Source organism: Fulmarus glacialis, unplaced genomic scaffold (assembly GCF_000690835.1).
Source record: "Fulmarus glacialis isolate BGI_N327 unplaced genomic scaffold, ASM69083v1 scaffold1102, whole genome shotgun sequence".
NCBI lineage: Eukaryota > Metazoa > Chordata > Aves > Procellariiformes > Procellariidae > Fulmarus > Fulmarus glacialis.
In genome coordinates this window covers 77269-91851 of record NW_009198203.1, presented here as the reverse complement: position 1 = coordinate 91851, position 14583 = coordinate 77269, and the positions used below count along the sequence as shown (strand labels likewise).

Sequence of the window (14583 nt, the reverse complement as noted above, 5' to 3'; positions counted from 1 at the left end):
ACTTTTTGAGAATATTTTTTCTCCTGAGCATATTTATTATTAGTATCATTCCTAATATATTGCAACATTTAGCAGAATTTTAAGATTTTGGGTTTTGGTTGTTTGGGTTTTTTTAGCATTTCTGCTAAATTATATGGACTGAATGTTGGACATGAATAGGTCAATTATTTTGAAATAAGTGTGCTTTGCTGCATATTGATGGCTGGATTCAGCTGTCCTTGTTTGTATTTAATCTTCCTTGGGAAATCAAGCATTCTGAATAGTTCCAATTTCAAAGGTTTGTGGTGAATTTTCCTAGAATAAATGCACTGATCAGATGTACAAAAGTGAATTATGTGTCACTTTCATAAGATAGCGGGGTTTTCTGGCTGAAATATCTGGTCTGTTGTCAGGACTGGAGAAGAAGGGGACCTCAACTGCAAGATTAAAAAAAGGCTTCTATTTGATGTACTGTCTACCATTTCAAGTGCTCACTTTTGGATCTTCTGTTGTGTCCTCTACAGGCACTCCAATTACAGGGAGGGGAAAAAAAAAAAAAAAGAAAAAGGTAGTTCAGCTGTAATAATATATCTTTAATTACTGGTATAATTATACAATGTACACTCAAGTGCACTCTACCAGAGCATTTCATCTTCCATATACCACAGACAAAAAAATAATTTTCTGTGTTGCAGATCACTTTAAGATCACTTCTCAGAGGTTTACTCTGTAACTTCCTGCATGACTTTAAAAGTTGTGTTTCTATTATTCCATTCTTAATGATTAGATCTTGGTGTTTTCCTTGAAATTTGTACACTGAGAAAGGAAAATTTTACAGTGGGATTTTTGCACTTTCTGTCGTCTTCTCCCTTCATCTCTTCCAACGACTAATATCAGTATCTTTTTTCTTCCTGTAAGCTGAGCAGTTGAATAAGATTGAAGTCATGCCTCCACTTCAGGGCTATTTTTTCAGCTTTTTCATGTAATGGCATTTCCTTTGTCTAGCATCTAGTAAGGCAACAGCATCTTATTTCTTTGGGATTTTTATGTCTTCTTTTTCTTCTGAGAATTGCAAAAACTTGGTATTTTTCTGATCTTCCAAAGGACATCAGAAGTGGAAAATTAGGAGTTGACAGCATGGGAAGAGGAATAGATGGGGAAAATGTTTGAATTAAAACAAAATAGTAAAAATTGAGGGGTTTTTTCTTCAACAAAAACTAAACAGTTTAGTTTTATATCAGTTGAAATTGTATGTTTCCTGGTTCAAGCTACTATATTGTACTTTACTGGTAAAGCAGGCTAAGAACCTACACTCAGCTACTGCTGCTGGGCTAAAAAGGGATAATTTGCTGAATGGTGGCAATTCACTTTTTTGATCATATGACTCTATATTCAAACAGCAGTCCTTAGTAGCTGTTGCTCCTCTAAAATAAAGAAATAAAAGCTGCCTGGTTCCCAGTCATAAGGTCACTCTTCCCAGAAGTAGCAATTGCAACACAGACATTGACTGAATTGAATTTTGATTTTTAACTAAGAACTGTAATGTCTGTCTTCCAGTTGTGATCTGCAGATGGATTTGTTTCAGTTTATATTTAAATGGTTGTAGTTTCCAAAAGAGGCAGTAGGTAAAACCTCCGGAGGGGGCTTACATTTAAAATTGCATATGATGAATGCCTCTTTGAAGTTTTCCTGCACTGTTGTTAGTATTTCAGATAATCACTGGTTCTTCTCTGTTTCACAACAGGGATATTCACTGTCAATGTGCCTTTGGAATACAACATCTTACTAAATGCGAGCAGTCCCACTCTATTGGTGAAGCCAGTAAGACACGCACATTTTGCTTTTGTTGATGGCCTAGATCCTTACACCCTGTATGAGATAAGAATACAAGCATGCCAGAATGGTAAGATGATTTTAAAAGACTAACCTCTGTGACTGGAAGGGAATGGAGATTTTTCCAGATAGATTCAACTCAGCAAAACAGATAAAATCTTATTTCTACATTGGAGTCAAATGTTTACCTAGTAAAAAGAAAGCCTAGCACTGAATGAAGCATTAAATATTTCTCCATGTTATATCATGAATATTTTAAATGGAGATTTAAAAAATGTGGTTTAGGTAATATGTGCCATTTTATTCAAAGCTCTTCACAAATAGCTTAACAATTTTTGAAAATGTGCAGACAGAACAAAGTCAGTTCTGTAACTGTTCACCCACAAGAAGTGGTAATCATAAAGACAGGGGAGAAGAGCCCAAATATTACAAAATTCCTTGACTTTTATGGAAATTTTCAAAATCCGATTGAAATAAGTCTTTCTAAAATGACACTCTGGAAACAATTCTCCACTCACCTGCACTGGTGAAAATCAGGAGTAATTCTTCAGTGGAGTTGCGGTAATTTAAATGAGTATTTAATAATGAAATGAGGTGAAATGAGGCACCATTTCATCAGGAGCTTGTTTACTTGACATTCATTTGCTTTTGCTGTATTTTTTTGTTGAGGTAGAAGCTCTCATTACTAACTAAACTACTGATTTTGTAGGTGGGTGTGGAGTGGGTGGTCAAACATATTCAAGAACTGCTGAAGCACCTCCTAGAGAATTGAGCCCACCTGTCGTTAAAGCAATGGGATCTGCACTCATAGAAGTGAAATGGGCACCACCTAAGAAACCAAATGGCATCATTACTAACTACTTCATTCACAGGTAAATGCTTTTATCACCTCAGATTCTTAGTCTAATTGAACTGTCCATTTCTTTATTCCTTGATATGCTGGGAGGTGAAAAAAAGTGCAGAAGTATATGATAAAATATATATTACCTTTCAAATGCTAAGGTAAGATGCTGATCTATGGATGGACAAGTTGAGAATAAGAGCTGAGACAAGAATCATCTTCCTGATCTACAAATGACAAAACCAGGTGAAAATATATTTTTAAAAATTCAAAGGGACAGACAAAAATTGTAAGATAGATACTCTCACTGTGTTTACCCAGACCACGAGGTACATTCTTCAATCCTCTCTGATAGACAACTGAGAATTTTGGAGAGGAAACAGGAGTAATTCACCATTCCTGAGATTTTTAAAAACGTAAAAAGGTATCTAGGTTCCTAACACAGATCAATTTTCCAAGATAAATTATGTTCCTGTTTCTAAGTAAGTAATCTGGAGTGTGATTAAAGTGCATCTATTTATGTTCCTTGGTGTTTGTATTCAGGTGCCCTGTCTAGGTGGTTGACTGACACATCCTCACTCCCTATGAGGAGCTTCATAAGCTGTGCGTGAGGATTTTTCTGTATAGATAGCTGTGTTTAGGGAAGTATCAAAGTAGCAGAGCACTGATGTCTGCTGTACCCATTGACCCTTTTTTAAAAGCTCGCTGAAAGGTCCTTCTTGAATAGCTTCAGAAAGTCAGAGAATATAAAACTCAAGCCATGTATTGGAGAGGAATTTAAACTCTGAAGTTCCTGGTTTTCCCAACTCTAAATATGCGTGGCAAACACATGCTGGGCTGAACCTAGCCTCCCACAAAGAGTTTGGGACATTTTATTATATTAGAGCTGTGACTTAGAAGACAGGGAATCGAATTACATTTTGGAGTCAGGAGTGATAATTAATATAAATTCACTTTTGCCTTAAACACATTAGTAGTCTCTAAAAATTCCTGCTCTCTTGAAATATCCTTTTGTTTACTTTTTTTTAATTGTCTGTTCAAAAACCCCAAGTCCCTCCCCTGTATAAAGAGGAATAAAGTGTATGTTGTAGCCCAAGACATGTCTTCACTCTGTTGGTTTTGTAAATAAAGCTGATGATTACCGCTGCTATTCCATGGCAGCCATAGAAAGGGAAAACAGGAAATATAATGCAGAAAGCCTGCTTCAGTGAAAAATACTGTAAATTGAATTTGACAGCATTTGATGGCATTTGATTATTCTAGTCACAGCCAAACAATGATATAAAGAGTAATATGAAACAGAATGTGTTACTGCCTAGCAGACTCAAAAGCAATAAACCTTCCTCCAATGTGACACAATCACTTCACAATCATAATTGTAGCCTGTTTGATACCTCTGAGTACAGCAGAAGGGCACTGACTGACATAGATACATTTTGTTTTTTATTTAAAGTGAAATGAAAATGGCGCACTGGGGCTCCAGATACAATCGTTATATTCACCTACATAGGCATGAATCACTTGGCAGTTATTTCAGCTGAAGTTTAAATGTGCTTAGACAACAACAATATCAAATCTTTCTCAGATAGCTGCAAAAAATCAGAAATGGGATGTAAGCACATAGTTCTTTTTCATTTTGTAGCCACACATAGCCTTACATTGTTATAGCAGCAAGACTGCAGTATTTCTATGGGAGGTTATGGCATGTAATTTCTTCTTCATCATGTGCCTCTTCCTTACTGCATCACCACCACAATAAATTCATTTAACTCAAAACCTGGAATGCTTGGGGAGCTAGTGTGTGTGCAGGTCTTTGCATTAAAATGGCAGGACTCGTGCTTTCCTCTAGAATCATAAAAGCACTTGCAAGTTTGCGCCATTTTGTTAGAAACAAAAAAATTAAAATGTTAATTTATGATAAAAGAGATGGTGACATTTTATTTTTGATTCACATAGTGGTTTTAAACACAGATCTGAGGCTTTTAAACTTTTCTAGCAGGGACCACAACTTAGAAGAGACTGTGAATGAGAAAAGATCTGGTTCATGAGACAATCACCCAATCTACTTCTCTTCCCATTCATCATTACATAACATCCCTGTGACAACCACAGAAATTGCTAGTCTGGAAAAATAATATTATGGAAATAGGTGATGTATTTCTTGCTGTATTTTAATAAGATATAGGTCACATCAGCTAATGGAACTGCTCTCTGTTGACCACCAGCATGCACTGTGTAGGATGCACGAAATTACTCTTAAAGAAATATGGCCTGTAAAATTATAAGTATTTTGGTTCATATCTTGCTTAAGGAAGTGTCTGAATTTCTGTCAAAGTGTCTATGTTGTGTTCAGTAAGATTATATTATTTAGATGTATATGTGAAATTGTAATATAGCTCTCATTAGCTGAGAAATCCTGATGGTGAAAATGTAGGCAGAAGAATCAGGAGGGAATTTAAGACAGAGGACATGTCTCAGTGGCTGTTGACTGTTGTGACTTGCGGTGTAGAGGCTTCTAGACTGATACTTTATGATTAATTCGTTGCTTACCCTTATACCCTTAACCATGAACTGCACCAGAGACAGCTTCCAAGGCACATATATTAGTAGATGGTTTAATATAAGAATCGTTATGGATGGATATGTCATTGAGTAGAAGAACTCCTGAAAGGTTTTATTTATACCTGTAATTGATATAATACCTAATCTAAACTAGCATATTGCATGCAATAATCTCAAATTCCTTTTGTTCACTTTTTGACATCAAAACTTGTAAAAAAAAAAAAAAGAAAAGAAAAATATACAAACTACATTAGTATAGATTTGTTGAATCCAAATGGTAAGTGAGGCTGCTTTGTTTAATTGGATGTGAAACTGTAGAGGGGGAGCTTTGTTGATATTGCATTATTCCCCCACATTTGACAGTGTGTTTCCTCAATTGTTTTAATTTTACCCCAGAACTTCTCAGTGTTTCTAGAAATAACTCACTACCACTCTGTTAAGGAAAACAGCAGGCACTGCTAAAACATGTGCTTTTGTTGCATGGTGAAAGGTAAACGTGTGAAGAATAATTCTGGGTTGACCTGCAAGACCTCAGGGACTCACTGAGTCTCCTTCCACATAAGAAAGCTGAGGGGTGCGTGTTGCAGTTAGTGTTGCTGCAGTCCTCTGCATACAGCTCTATAGTTATCTGTCACAAAGAAGATTATATTCTCTTCTCTATGTCATCTGGCTCAGATTGGCAGTAGGGCAGGGAGAATTTGCCCTTATAAAAGTGACTGTATCTGAGCATCTTTAGAATGAATGTAAGCAGCAAATCAGACTATGCAGATTAAGAGACAACTTCCAGCTCTTGGAAATGTTATTCTCCTTTGCAGCTCATTGTACATAAGAAACACTTCCAGTTAAATGAGCAGTTGAATCTTAAATCTTAAGACGATTGAAATGATTACAGACTGTTCAACCACTTCTGTTCAAAGTTTATTCATACATGAAGATATTCTGGTTTTTAGCACTACAGATGGAACCATTTACCTAACCATAAGTTTCATTCATTAAATATTCAGCAGTAATAAGGTATAAATACTTAACCAGACTATATTGTACAGCTTTGCTTGTGGGTGAGCTTACAGTTGGTGGCATATTTGATCTTTCAGTGTGAAAAAAACTGTTTATCACAGAGTTTCAAAAATTTATAAAACATAAATTTGTTTATTCATTTAAATGCCATACTGCTTGGTCAGACAAGACTTATTAAATGTGACTTTATTGCACTAAAATATACTCTCTTTTCACTTATCTACAGAGATTTTTGTAGGCATGTTTTTGAGGACACAGGGAAAAGACTGTATTTTTAGATGCAGGAGAAAGACATAGCAGTGATTCACCTTTCAGAATTATGTGACTTTAAGTCAGTAAACAGCATCTAGGGGAGAGTTCTGCATAAGGCTTAATTTGCCATTACAATAGAGCATGGGGAAGTGTATTAAAAATAGCTGATGAAATTTTGGGGTCAATGGGAAATTTTGTACCCTGACTCTTCCAGACATTTTGTTGCAAGAGAAAGAATTGCTAGGGAATCTTTCCTACTTGTTCTACCTGCCATTCTTCACCCAGTTCTGCCAACCAGTTCTCAGTATCAGCACATCTTATAATTTGCCTATTGCACTACACTAGAGACATTGTACCTTAAAACTCTTATTTTTTTAAAATCACGCTTTAACCCTTTTAAACTAAACAGTGTCCATATAGCCTGCGTATCCTAGAGTTTAGCAAAAATTCTTTAGCTTCATCTAAGAAAATAATGTATTCATGCATGCCTTATATATGCATCTACACAAAGGATAAATAAACAGCTGTGTACATACATGTATTCATTATATTCTTCATATTTGCATGTAAATACCTGGGTATATATTATTACAAGCAGTTAAGATTATCAGTTTTAAAAAATTGTTGCATTTTGTATTTTTAAAGTAATTCCTGGGGTTGATCTAACAAAATAAAATCTGACAGAATTTGTGAAATACAGATTTTCTCTTGCCAAAGAAATGTTCTTCAGCTTCTGTGTGCATGTAGTGATGATGACACCCAGTAGTCAGACAAACCAATTTTACTTCCGCAAATTTGCCCTACTTGCAATAAAAGTGGCAGATAATGTAATTTGGTTTTTGTTGTTGGCATGGAGGGTGAAAGTGCTTTTACATTCTGCAAAGGCCAAGGCTCCTGTGAAGAGTAGGGGAAATACTTAAATTCATGTGCAGTACAGCACAACCGTCATCGTGATTTATCACAGTGTTTAAATGTAACCAACTTAATTTCACACAAACATTTTTATGCCAAGTGAAAGAATTTATTTGATAACTCTGTTTTGAAGATGAGTGCTTGCCTTATATACTAGAAGGGACCAGATTAGAAAGGGGCTGAGGATCATCTGTTGTCTCTTCTGATACTCATAATATCACCAGGTCCAACACAAGCAGATCTGTAGTAGGAATGCTATATGTACATATATACGTGTATATATATGTGTGTGTGTGTACATACAGATATATATACATAGGTACAAAAATAAAAACTCATTGTGCCAAAAGCCTATACAGTGAATTGTCTTCATATATCTTAAGCTTGCATTTTTAAACAAAAACAACATTGGAAAAAATATGTAGTTTATTAAAGAAAGCACTACTTGTGATATTTTAATGAGTTTTTGTGGTGGAGCTGCAAATTCTGCTACGTTTATGCACACGGGATTACTTATTCCATTTGCAAGAACAAATAGGATATTTATTGTGAGCAAACCATAATTTAAAAGTGCATGGCTTTGGTTTTGAGGGCATAATAGAATCTTTATCCCTTGTTCACTAGGTAACATTTTTCTCAAGTAAATTGGTCATATGTTTTCCATAAATGAGGGATCCTGAGGTGAGTACGTCCATAAATAGTTTGATTTTCAGAAATGTTGAAAACTTGCACCCATATTGCAATTCAAGTCATTACTTAGCAACTACATATAGATTTAAAATTTCACATTCTAAATTCTGAAAGTCTGATATCTGATGTGTTCTATCCTAAAAAGACAATACGCTGTTGTGTTGCTACTCCGCTACTACGGACTGTGACAGCACACTTGTTTGACATGTTTTGTAGTATTCTTCTAGATAAAGGAGAATAATTAAATGATTGCCTCAAAAATCTCTTCTTCACTACTCGGCACCTAACACAAGTTCAGGGAAATGTTTTTAAGATGCAAAGATAGATAGACAGTTCCTTGTGTGTGTATAATGTATAGAAATAGGTTCTGTACTTTTCTGAGGTACAGGTTGAATTTAGAACTTCAGGATCTACTACCATGGGACTGTTAAAGTTATTTTCAATTTTAAACATGTTGCCTTTGATTTAATTTCAGACGTCCTGTGGGCAGTCAAGAAGAGCTGCTTTTGTTCATCTGGGCTGAAGGAGCTTTGGAATTTATTGATGCGTCTGATGCTCTACAGCCTTTCACTCTCTACGAATATCGTGTCAGAGCTCAAAATGCTGTGGGGTCAGTGGACAGCCTGTGGGCTTCAACACAAACTCTGGAGGCTTCCCCATGGGGCATGGGAGCCCCTTGGGCACAAGCAACAAGTGCATACTCAGTGCAATTGAACTGGACCCAGCCTGTCTCTCCCAATGGTGTTATATCTCTGTATCGAGTAGTCTATCAAGAAAAACGCAGCGATCCAACATTTAGCATCCCAGCTGTTACAGCACTAACTGTAATGGTAAGAACTGGACCACAAAACCAGTTTTAAGTTGTTTTTACTCTGCTTTGATCTCTCATTTAACACTGATTGGAAAAGTGGGGTTTCCAATTGCCAGTAGATTTGTTGGTTTAAATTTTAAACATTTCACATTAATATCTAATTCCTGGTAAAGGCAAGTAGATTACTTGGAAGCATAGATGGGTCATGTCTGGAGGAATTAAGCACATGCATCTAACTTTGTCAGCCTCACTCTAAAAATACTGTCCTGAGCTTTTTGTCTGACTGTTGAAATAGTTTCACAGGATCTGCACAGAGAACAACAAAATCAGTCCTCCTTGTATATAATTCTGGTTTTGTGATTCAGTGAGAATCACAAAGTGAATGAATTAATTAGTAATTACATAGTTCATATATGCCACACATTTGCATGTTCCCCTCATAATTCATCAGTACTAAAAACAGATCTACTTTTACTTTCATTACATGTACTTATATTAGAATGTTACTTTGCACTGCCAACATGCCTTTCCCTTCAAGGGACTTTCCAAATATGAATGTCTGTAAATATTACATTTCTATTCAGTATGTGGAGGGTTACACTCAGGAAAAGGCAGGTTGTTTTGTGAACTGACTAATAATGTTATGTAAATCAGTGACAGAAGTGTTTATGGTTTATGCAGTTACCACTGCTCCTCCCACCTATATATTACATTCTAGTCTTTCTATAGAAAGACAGCTTATAGATAGTTGAACTGAACTGCTGTATATTAGGATAGCTGCTGTACTTGGCTGGCTCCTGAAAATAAGTTTTAGAGAATGTTTAAGGAGGTTGTAATAAAGTTGGGTTTCCTCATCAGTGCCACCTCAATTTCATAAACCTAGAATTTTCCCTAAGTGATATTCATAGGACATGTTTATATTGAATAACACCAGAAATCCCCTAAATTCTTAATTATCCCAATTATAAAGTATCTGTTTCACATTCAGGTAGGATCCTAAAGAGCTTTCTCTGGAATACCCAGTAATAACCGTTAAGTAAACTCCCTTAGACAAATCTTGACATGACAAGGTGGGTGAATTTTCCAGCTCAGTAATCTTACATACTCTTGTGATCATATGGTTCCAAAGCAGTTTTGTGTCTAGTTTCCTGAAAGCCTAAATGGATTAAGTTTGTAATACATCTTTTTCTGAAAAAGAAAACAGGTCCTGAACTGAATGATAGGAATATATACTTTTGGCTTCTGAAATAGTTGCATTCGCATTGTACAGTATGTTAGGTTTTAAAAAGTAGATTGGGATTTTAAAGTTATTGAACTTCAATAGGATTTTGGTACTTAGCTCCCTTAACTTGTTTTAAAAAAAAAAAAAATCACAATCATAGTTATGATGGGACACCTAAGATTTCAAAACCAGCGAAATGACAAGGCTTCTCCTAATACTCTGCTTCAGCAGCATGCAATGTGTTGCTGAGAATCGGAATTGACCTGGCCGGTCATGCATTGCAATGTCTTCTAAGCATGCCAACAACAACAGAAAATGTCCAGGATGGTTGTATTGTGGGTAATAAAACCTACCAAAATGGCCTTTTAAATAATGTTGCCACAGTGTGTTTCTTTAACAGCATCACTTAAAAGCCTTTTAAATTAACAAGCTATTATTTCCTGAATTAGTATTTTCCTGGCTCCAAAATCCTTTATTTTCCCCAAACACTATCCTGAATCAAAATTACATTCTGGCAGCATATGTATAGCTGTTTTACTAGTGTTGCGGTGAAGCTGACTTGCATGTTTTTTCTACTGTCCTTTGTCGTGAACATTTATCGATTATTATTTTTGCTACCTGTTTTTATTTTTAAATATTATACTACCCTTTGGGAAGAAATCTTTCTGCACAGTTCTTCCATCAGTTGCACTCACTTTAAACTGTTGCAACTACATTAACTCAATAGAGTTGTTGCTGATTTATACCAAGGAGCTGAGATCTGAATCCTACCTCTTTTGAGTATAGCAGAACAGCTAAAGCTTTGAATCAAAGTTATTAACATAAAGTGCACAGAGTGCCGTTATCAAAGAGATCTTCAGGAGGTCAGGTCAATTATCCCAGCAGGAAAAAACCTGAACACCAACTTTCAAAGTTATAACCCCTTAAAAATAGAATTTTATCATGAAATTGCTGATATACCCTTACCTGTAGCTTTGTGAATGAGACACTTTAATTAAAATGTAATTTTATTGAAGGAACTAGCATTCCAATGATTAAACTTCTGCCCCTTTAAAATACAGCTTTCAGGGGTACTAGGCTAAATCATTTAATCTCCTAAAGCATCTCTATTGGAGCTCCCTCGTGGGATATGCCATTAGTCATTCTCTCACACAAGCTTCCATGTTACAAGCAGGACTTAAAGTATTAAGCAAGCAATGAGTTCGGTCCTTTATTTAATCTGTTATACTCCATTCTTATCCCATTAGATTGTTCCAGAAAAAAAGCAGTGCTAGAATAACGGTAGCCAATACAACCCTTGCTCTTGTCAGTTGCACCCTGGTTGCCTGCCATGGGACATAAAGCTTGACCAAAACCTAAAGTAGAAATACAATCCTTGTGACACTGCAGGATACAAATTAAGCTCTCGCTAATATCCCTGCAGACTGTTCTAATTTGACAGCTTCGCTTCTGTCCATTTCCAGAGCCAGATGAGAAGCATCTTCTGGGTTTTCAAAACATTTGACAGACTTATCTACTCCACCTTCCCAAAATGCAGCTATTCACTCCCCAGTTAAGGTGCATTAATCTGTATTTGAATTAATGTGTCAAAGGTATGGCTGTCATGTAGGTTAAGGTTATCGCTGACCCCTTGAAATTTTACGCTGCCTATGGAGATAAAAACGAGAACTCAGTTCTGAGAACAAAAGCTGCTGCCACTCAGATGAAAGGAGGATCTTCCTGCACCATTAGAAGCAAGTGAAGTACACATGAGCTTGTTAAAGCTGCTCTGCAGTTAAAGAGCAGTGTCACCCATTTCCCTAGCTTGTTTGGCCAGGAGTATAGTGACAGATGTTAGGTGACAGCAAGTTAAACTGACATTCTGGTTTATTTGCAGAGCGAAGTCAAGTCAAGACTGGTTACAGCAGTACAAGTGTCTCCCACAATGTCTTCCCAGTTCATTTTAACCTTCTAAAGCAAGAATGATATTTAGTGTCCTATTGACAGTATTAACATGAGACAGATGTGTTTATAGAGGAATGGATTGACAGTAAGTTCACATTTACAGAAATCTGCATAAAGTGACTAGATTGTCAAAGCAAGCTTCTCACTCTTGTGAACTTAGGGCTTAAACTTGTGAACATAGGACCCAGAGCTGATTTCATTATAAAGCCAGTACCTGCCAAAAGGCATCAAGGCATCACAGCTCTTTAACTGTTGTATTCCAAATGTTGCTGTGAGGTAAAACTGTGGGTAAGTTTGGACTTTTCCTTGGTAGATGTTTTGTGGGTGTGTAATGCTGTTTCTGCCATGACAATTATATCAAGTATTTGGTTGTTTATCATGAGCAGGAGAATTCAAAGCCAAGAAGGTGAGTAAAAAATGTAAGAATACGTAGCTCTTAGAATGTGTTTGGAGAAGGAAAAGCATCCAGAGATGAGGGTTATAAAGAAAAACTCTGCCTGCTATGGGCAGTAACCTCCCCATTATTATTATGTAGAATCAAGGCCTCAGTGTGTCAAATCCGCCTCAGCAGAGTGTAATTAAAGTACAATGTGCTTGTTACAGGATGCAAGAGATAGGTGTAAGCATTATAGGTCTTATTCCTGGGAAATCCTACACCTGTGCCTACCTAGAAGCACAGGTCTACTCACAATGTGTTTTGCAGTATGAGGCTCTCAGGCCAAATTTATCCTACAAGGCTTTTTTGGCATAGCTATGTCAGCTTGGGGTGTAAAAAATTAACATGTCTCTTAGCTGATATCACTGCACCAGCAAAGCCTTTGGTTTGGAGGCAGCTATGCTAACAGTTGAGGACATATGTTGGCTTACCTTACATTATTTGGGTAGATGGTATATAACGACACTGGCCAAGCTCCTCTTGGCAGATGCTTCATCTGTGGTAGGGAGATCTGTAGACGTACTGCAGAGTAGCAATAATAATAGAGACTTTGGTAGGAGGATGAGGCTTTGGCTTGCATGATTATGTTGTTATAACCAGACAGTAATTTGTATATCGAATGTATAACCAGAGTAAAAATAATAAATAAAGTCTACTTGCTGACAAACTCCATATAAAATATATTATATCAGAAATAATCTTAAGTGGCCAGTACTGCCATATACATGCACCTCCTATGCAGGATTTTCCAGATATCTGGAATCTTGCATCCAGAGTTAGTTCCCTTCTATTTTCATCACATTCAGAAATACTTAATACATCCTTGTGTGATCCTTCATTTCTGTTTCCTCAAATAGACCAGTGAACATTTGGCAGCATTAGAGATGAGATACCACATAGTTATTAACTTCCTCGTACATAACATTATTCAGTAATGCAGTATGCAGGACTGTACATGACAACTTCCTTATAGAAGAAGGAATGAAGATCATAGCCACAAGAATAAGAAAAAATATGCCAAAGAGAGGGACCGATGAAACTTTTTTATACATGCATATTTCAGGTGCCTGGGAAATGGACTGCACTCTAAGAAAACAAGATGAGAGTAAATGGAGGAATCCCTACACATGCCATAAATTCAGAAGATGTGCTACTTAGCAAAGAATGAAAGGTGTAAACGGCAGTGGAGGGCAAAAGTTAATTAGGCTACTGTGCTGCTGTTAGTGAGTGGAAAGTAGCCACAACCAGAAACAAGATGGCTGCTCAGCAGTGCCCTAATATAGCCAAAAGATCATATCCTTACTCTGCAAGGGCTTATGGGTTAGGGGGAAATCATACACAGATGACTAATTTTTTTTATGGTTCACAGCTGATCAAAGTGAAATTCAGCAGCTGTTCAGGACAAGTGACCACTCTAACGGCTGTAATATAACCTGCTAAATAGAGAGGGAATTGCATGAGAGCAAGAGGTTAGCTGTGATTATCGGCAGGTGAGTGCTTTATTGAAGTTGAAAGACCATTAACATTGATGGAGTAATTATTTCAACTTGAAAGTAATTACCTTGATGGGTGATAACTTCTCCAGTGTTCCCAGATTTGATTGGACCAAACAATTGTGAACTCTTGAAGCCTAGAAAAATATTACAACAATACTGCAATGTTTAAATTACTGAAACCACTGTTAGAGTATTTTAATTATGCCTAACAGTGAAAAGATTTTAACTTACAACAACTGGTGACCTCTCATGTATAGAGACATTTGCTTTCTAATTCCAATGAAATGACCCACACCTACTATGTGTGTGCTGTATGTGATGGGTTTGCAAATGAATCATTTGATTTAAATGCAGTTTTTAAGATTCAAAGCCTCGTTAGCACAGTTTCAGGAAGGGCTTGTACTGGAATTGCTGTAATTGTTTTATTTGCCAGGAAATAATGTAAAATGCTTCCCGTGTTTTAATCTCTAGACCTGTTAAGTTTACACAGGATGAATACAGGACAAGTGCTCCTTCACATTGAAGGCTGCTAAAAAAAAAAAAGTGTGTGAGGCAATCTGTGTCTCACGGATTCTGTTGTTTCCATGC

General features: G+C 36.5%; 1 protein-coding gene across 1 annotated transcript in view; it reads left to right on the top strand.

Moving 5' to 3' along the window:
* LOC104072384 (usherin-like) overlaps positions 1-14583 on the top strand; it is a gene marked incomplete at its 5' end in the record, with an annotated part of 182513 nt that overhangs the window by 119756 nt on the left and 48174 nt on the right. The window contains 3 exon segments of the mRNA XM_009572809.1: positions 1724-1882; positions 2522-2684; positions 8562-8916. Of these exon segments, the coding sequence (XP_009571104.1) occupies positions 1724-1882; positions 2522-2684; positions 8562-8916 (677 nt within the window).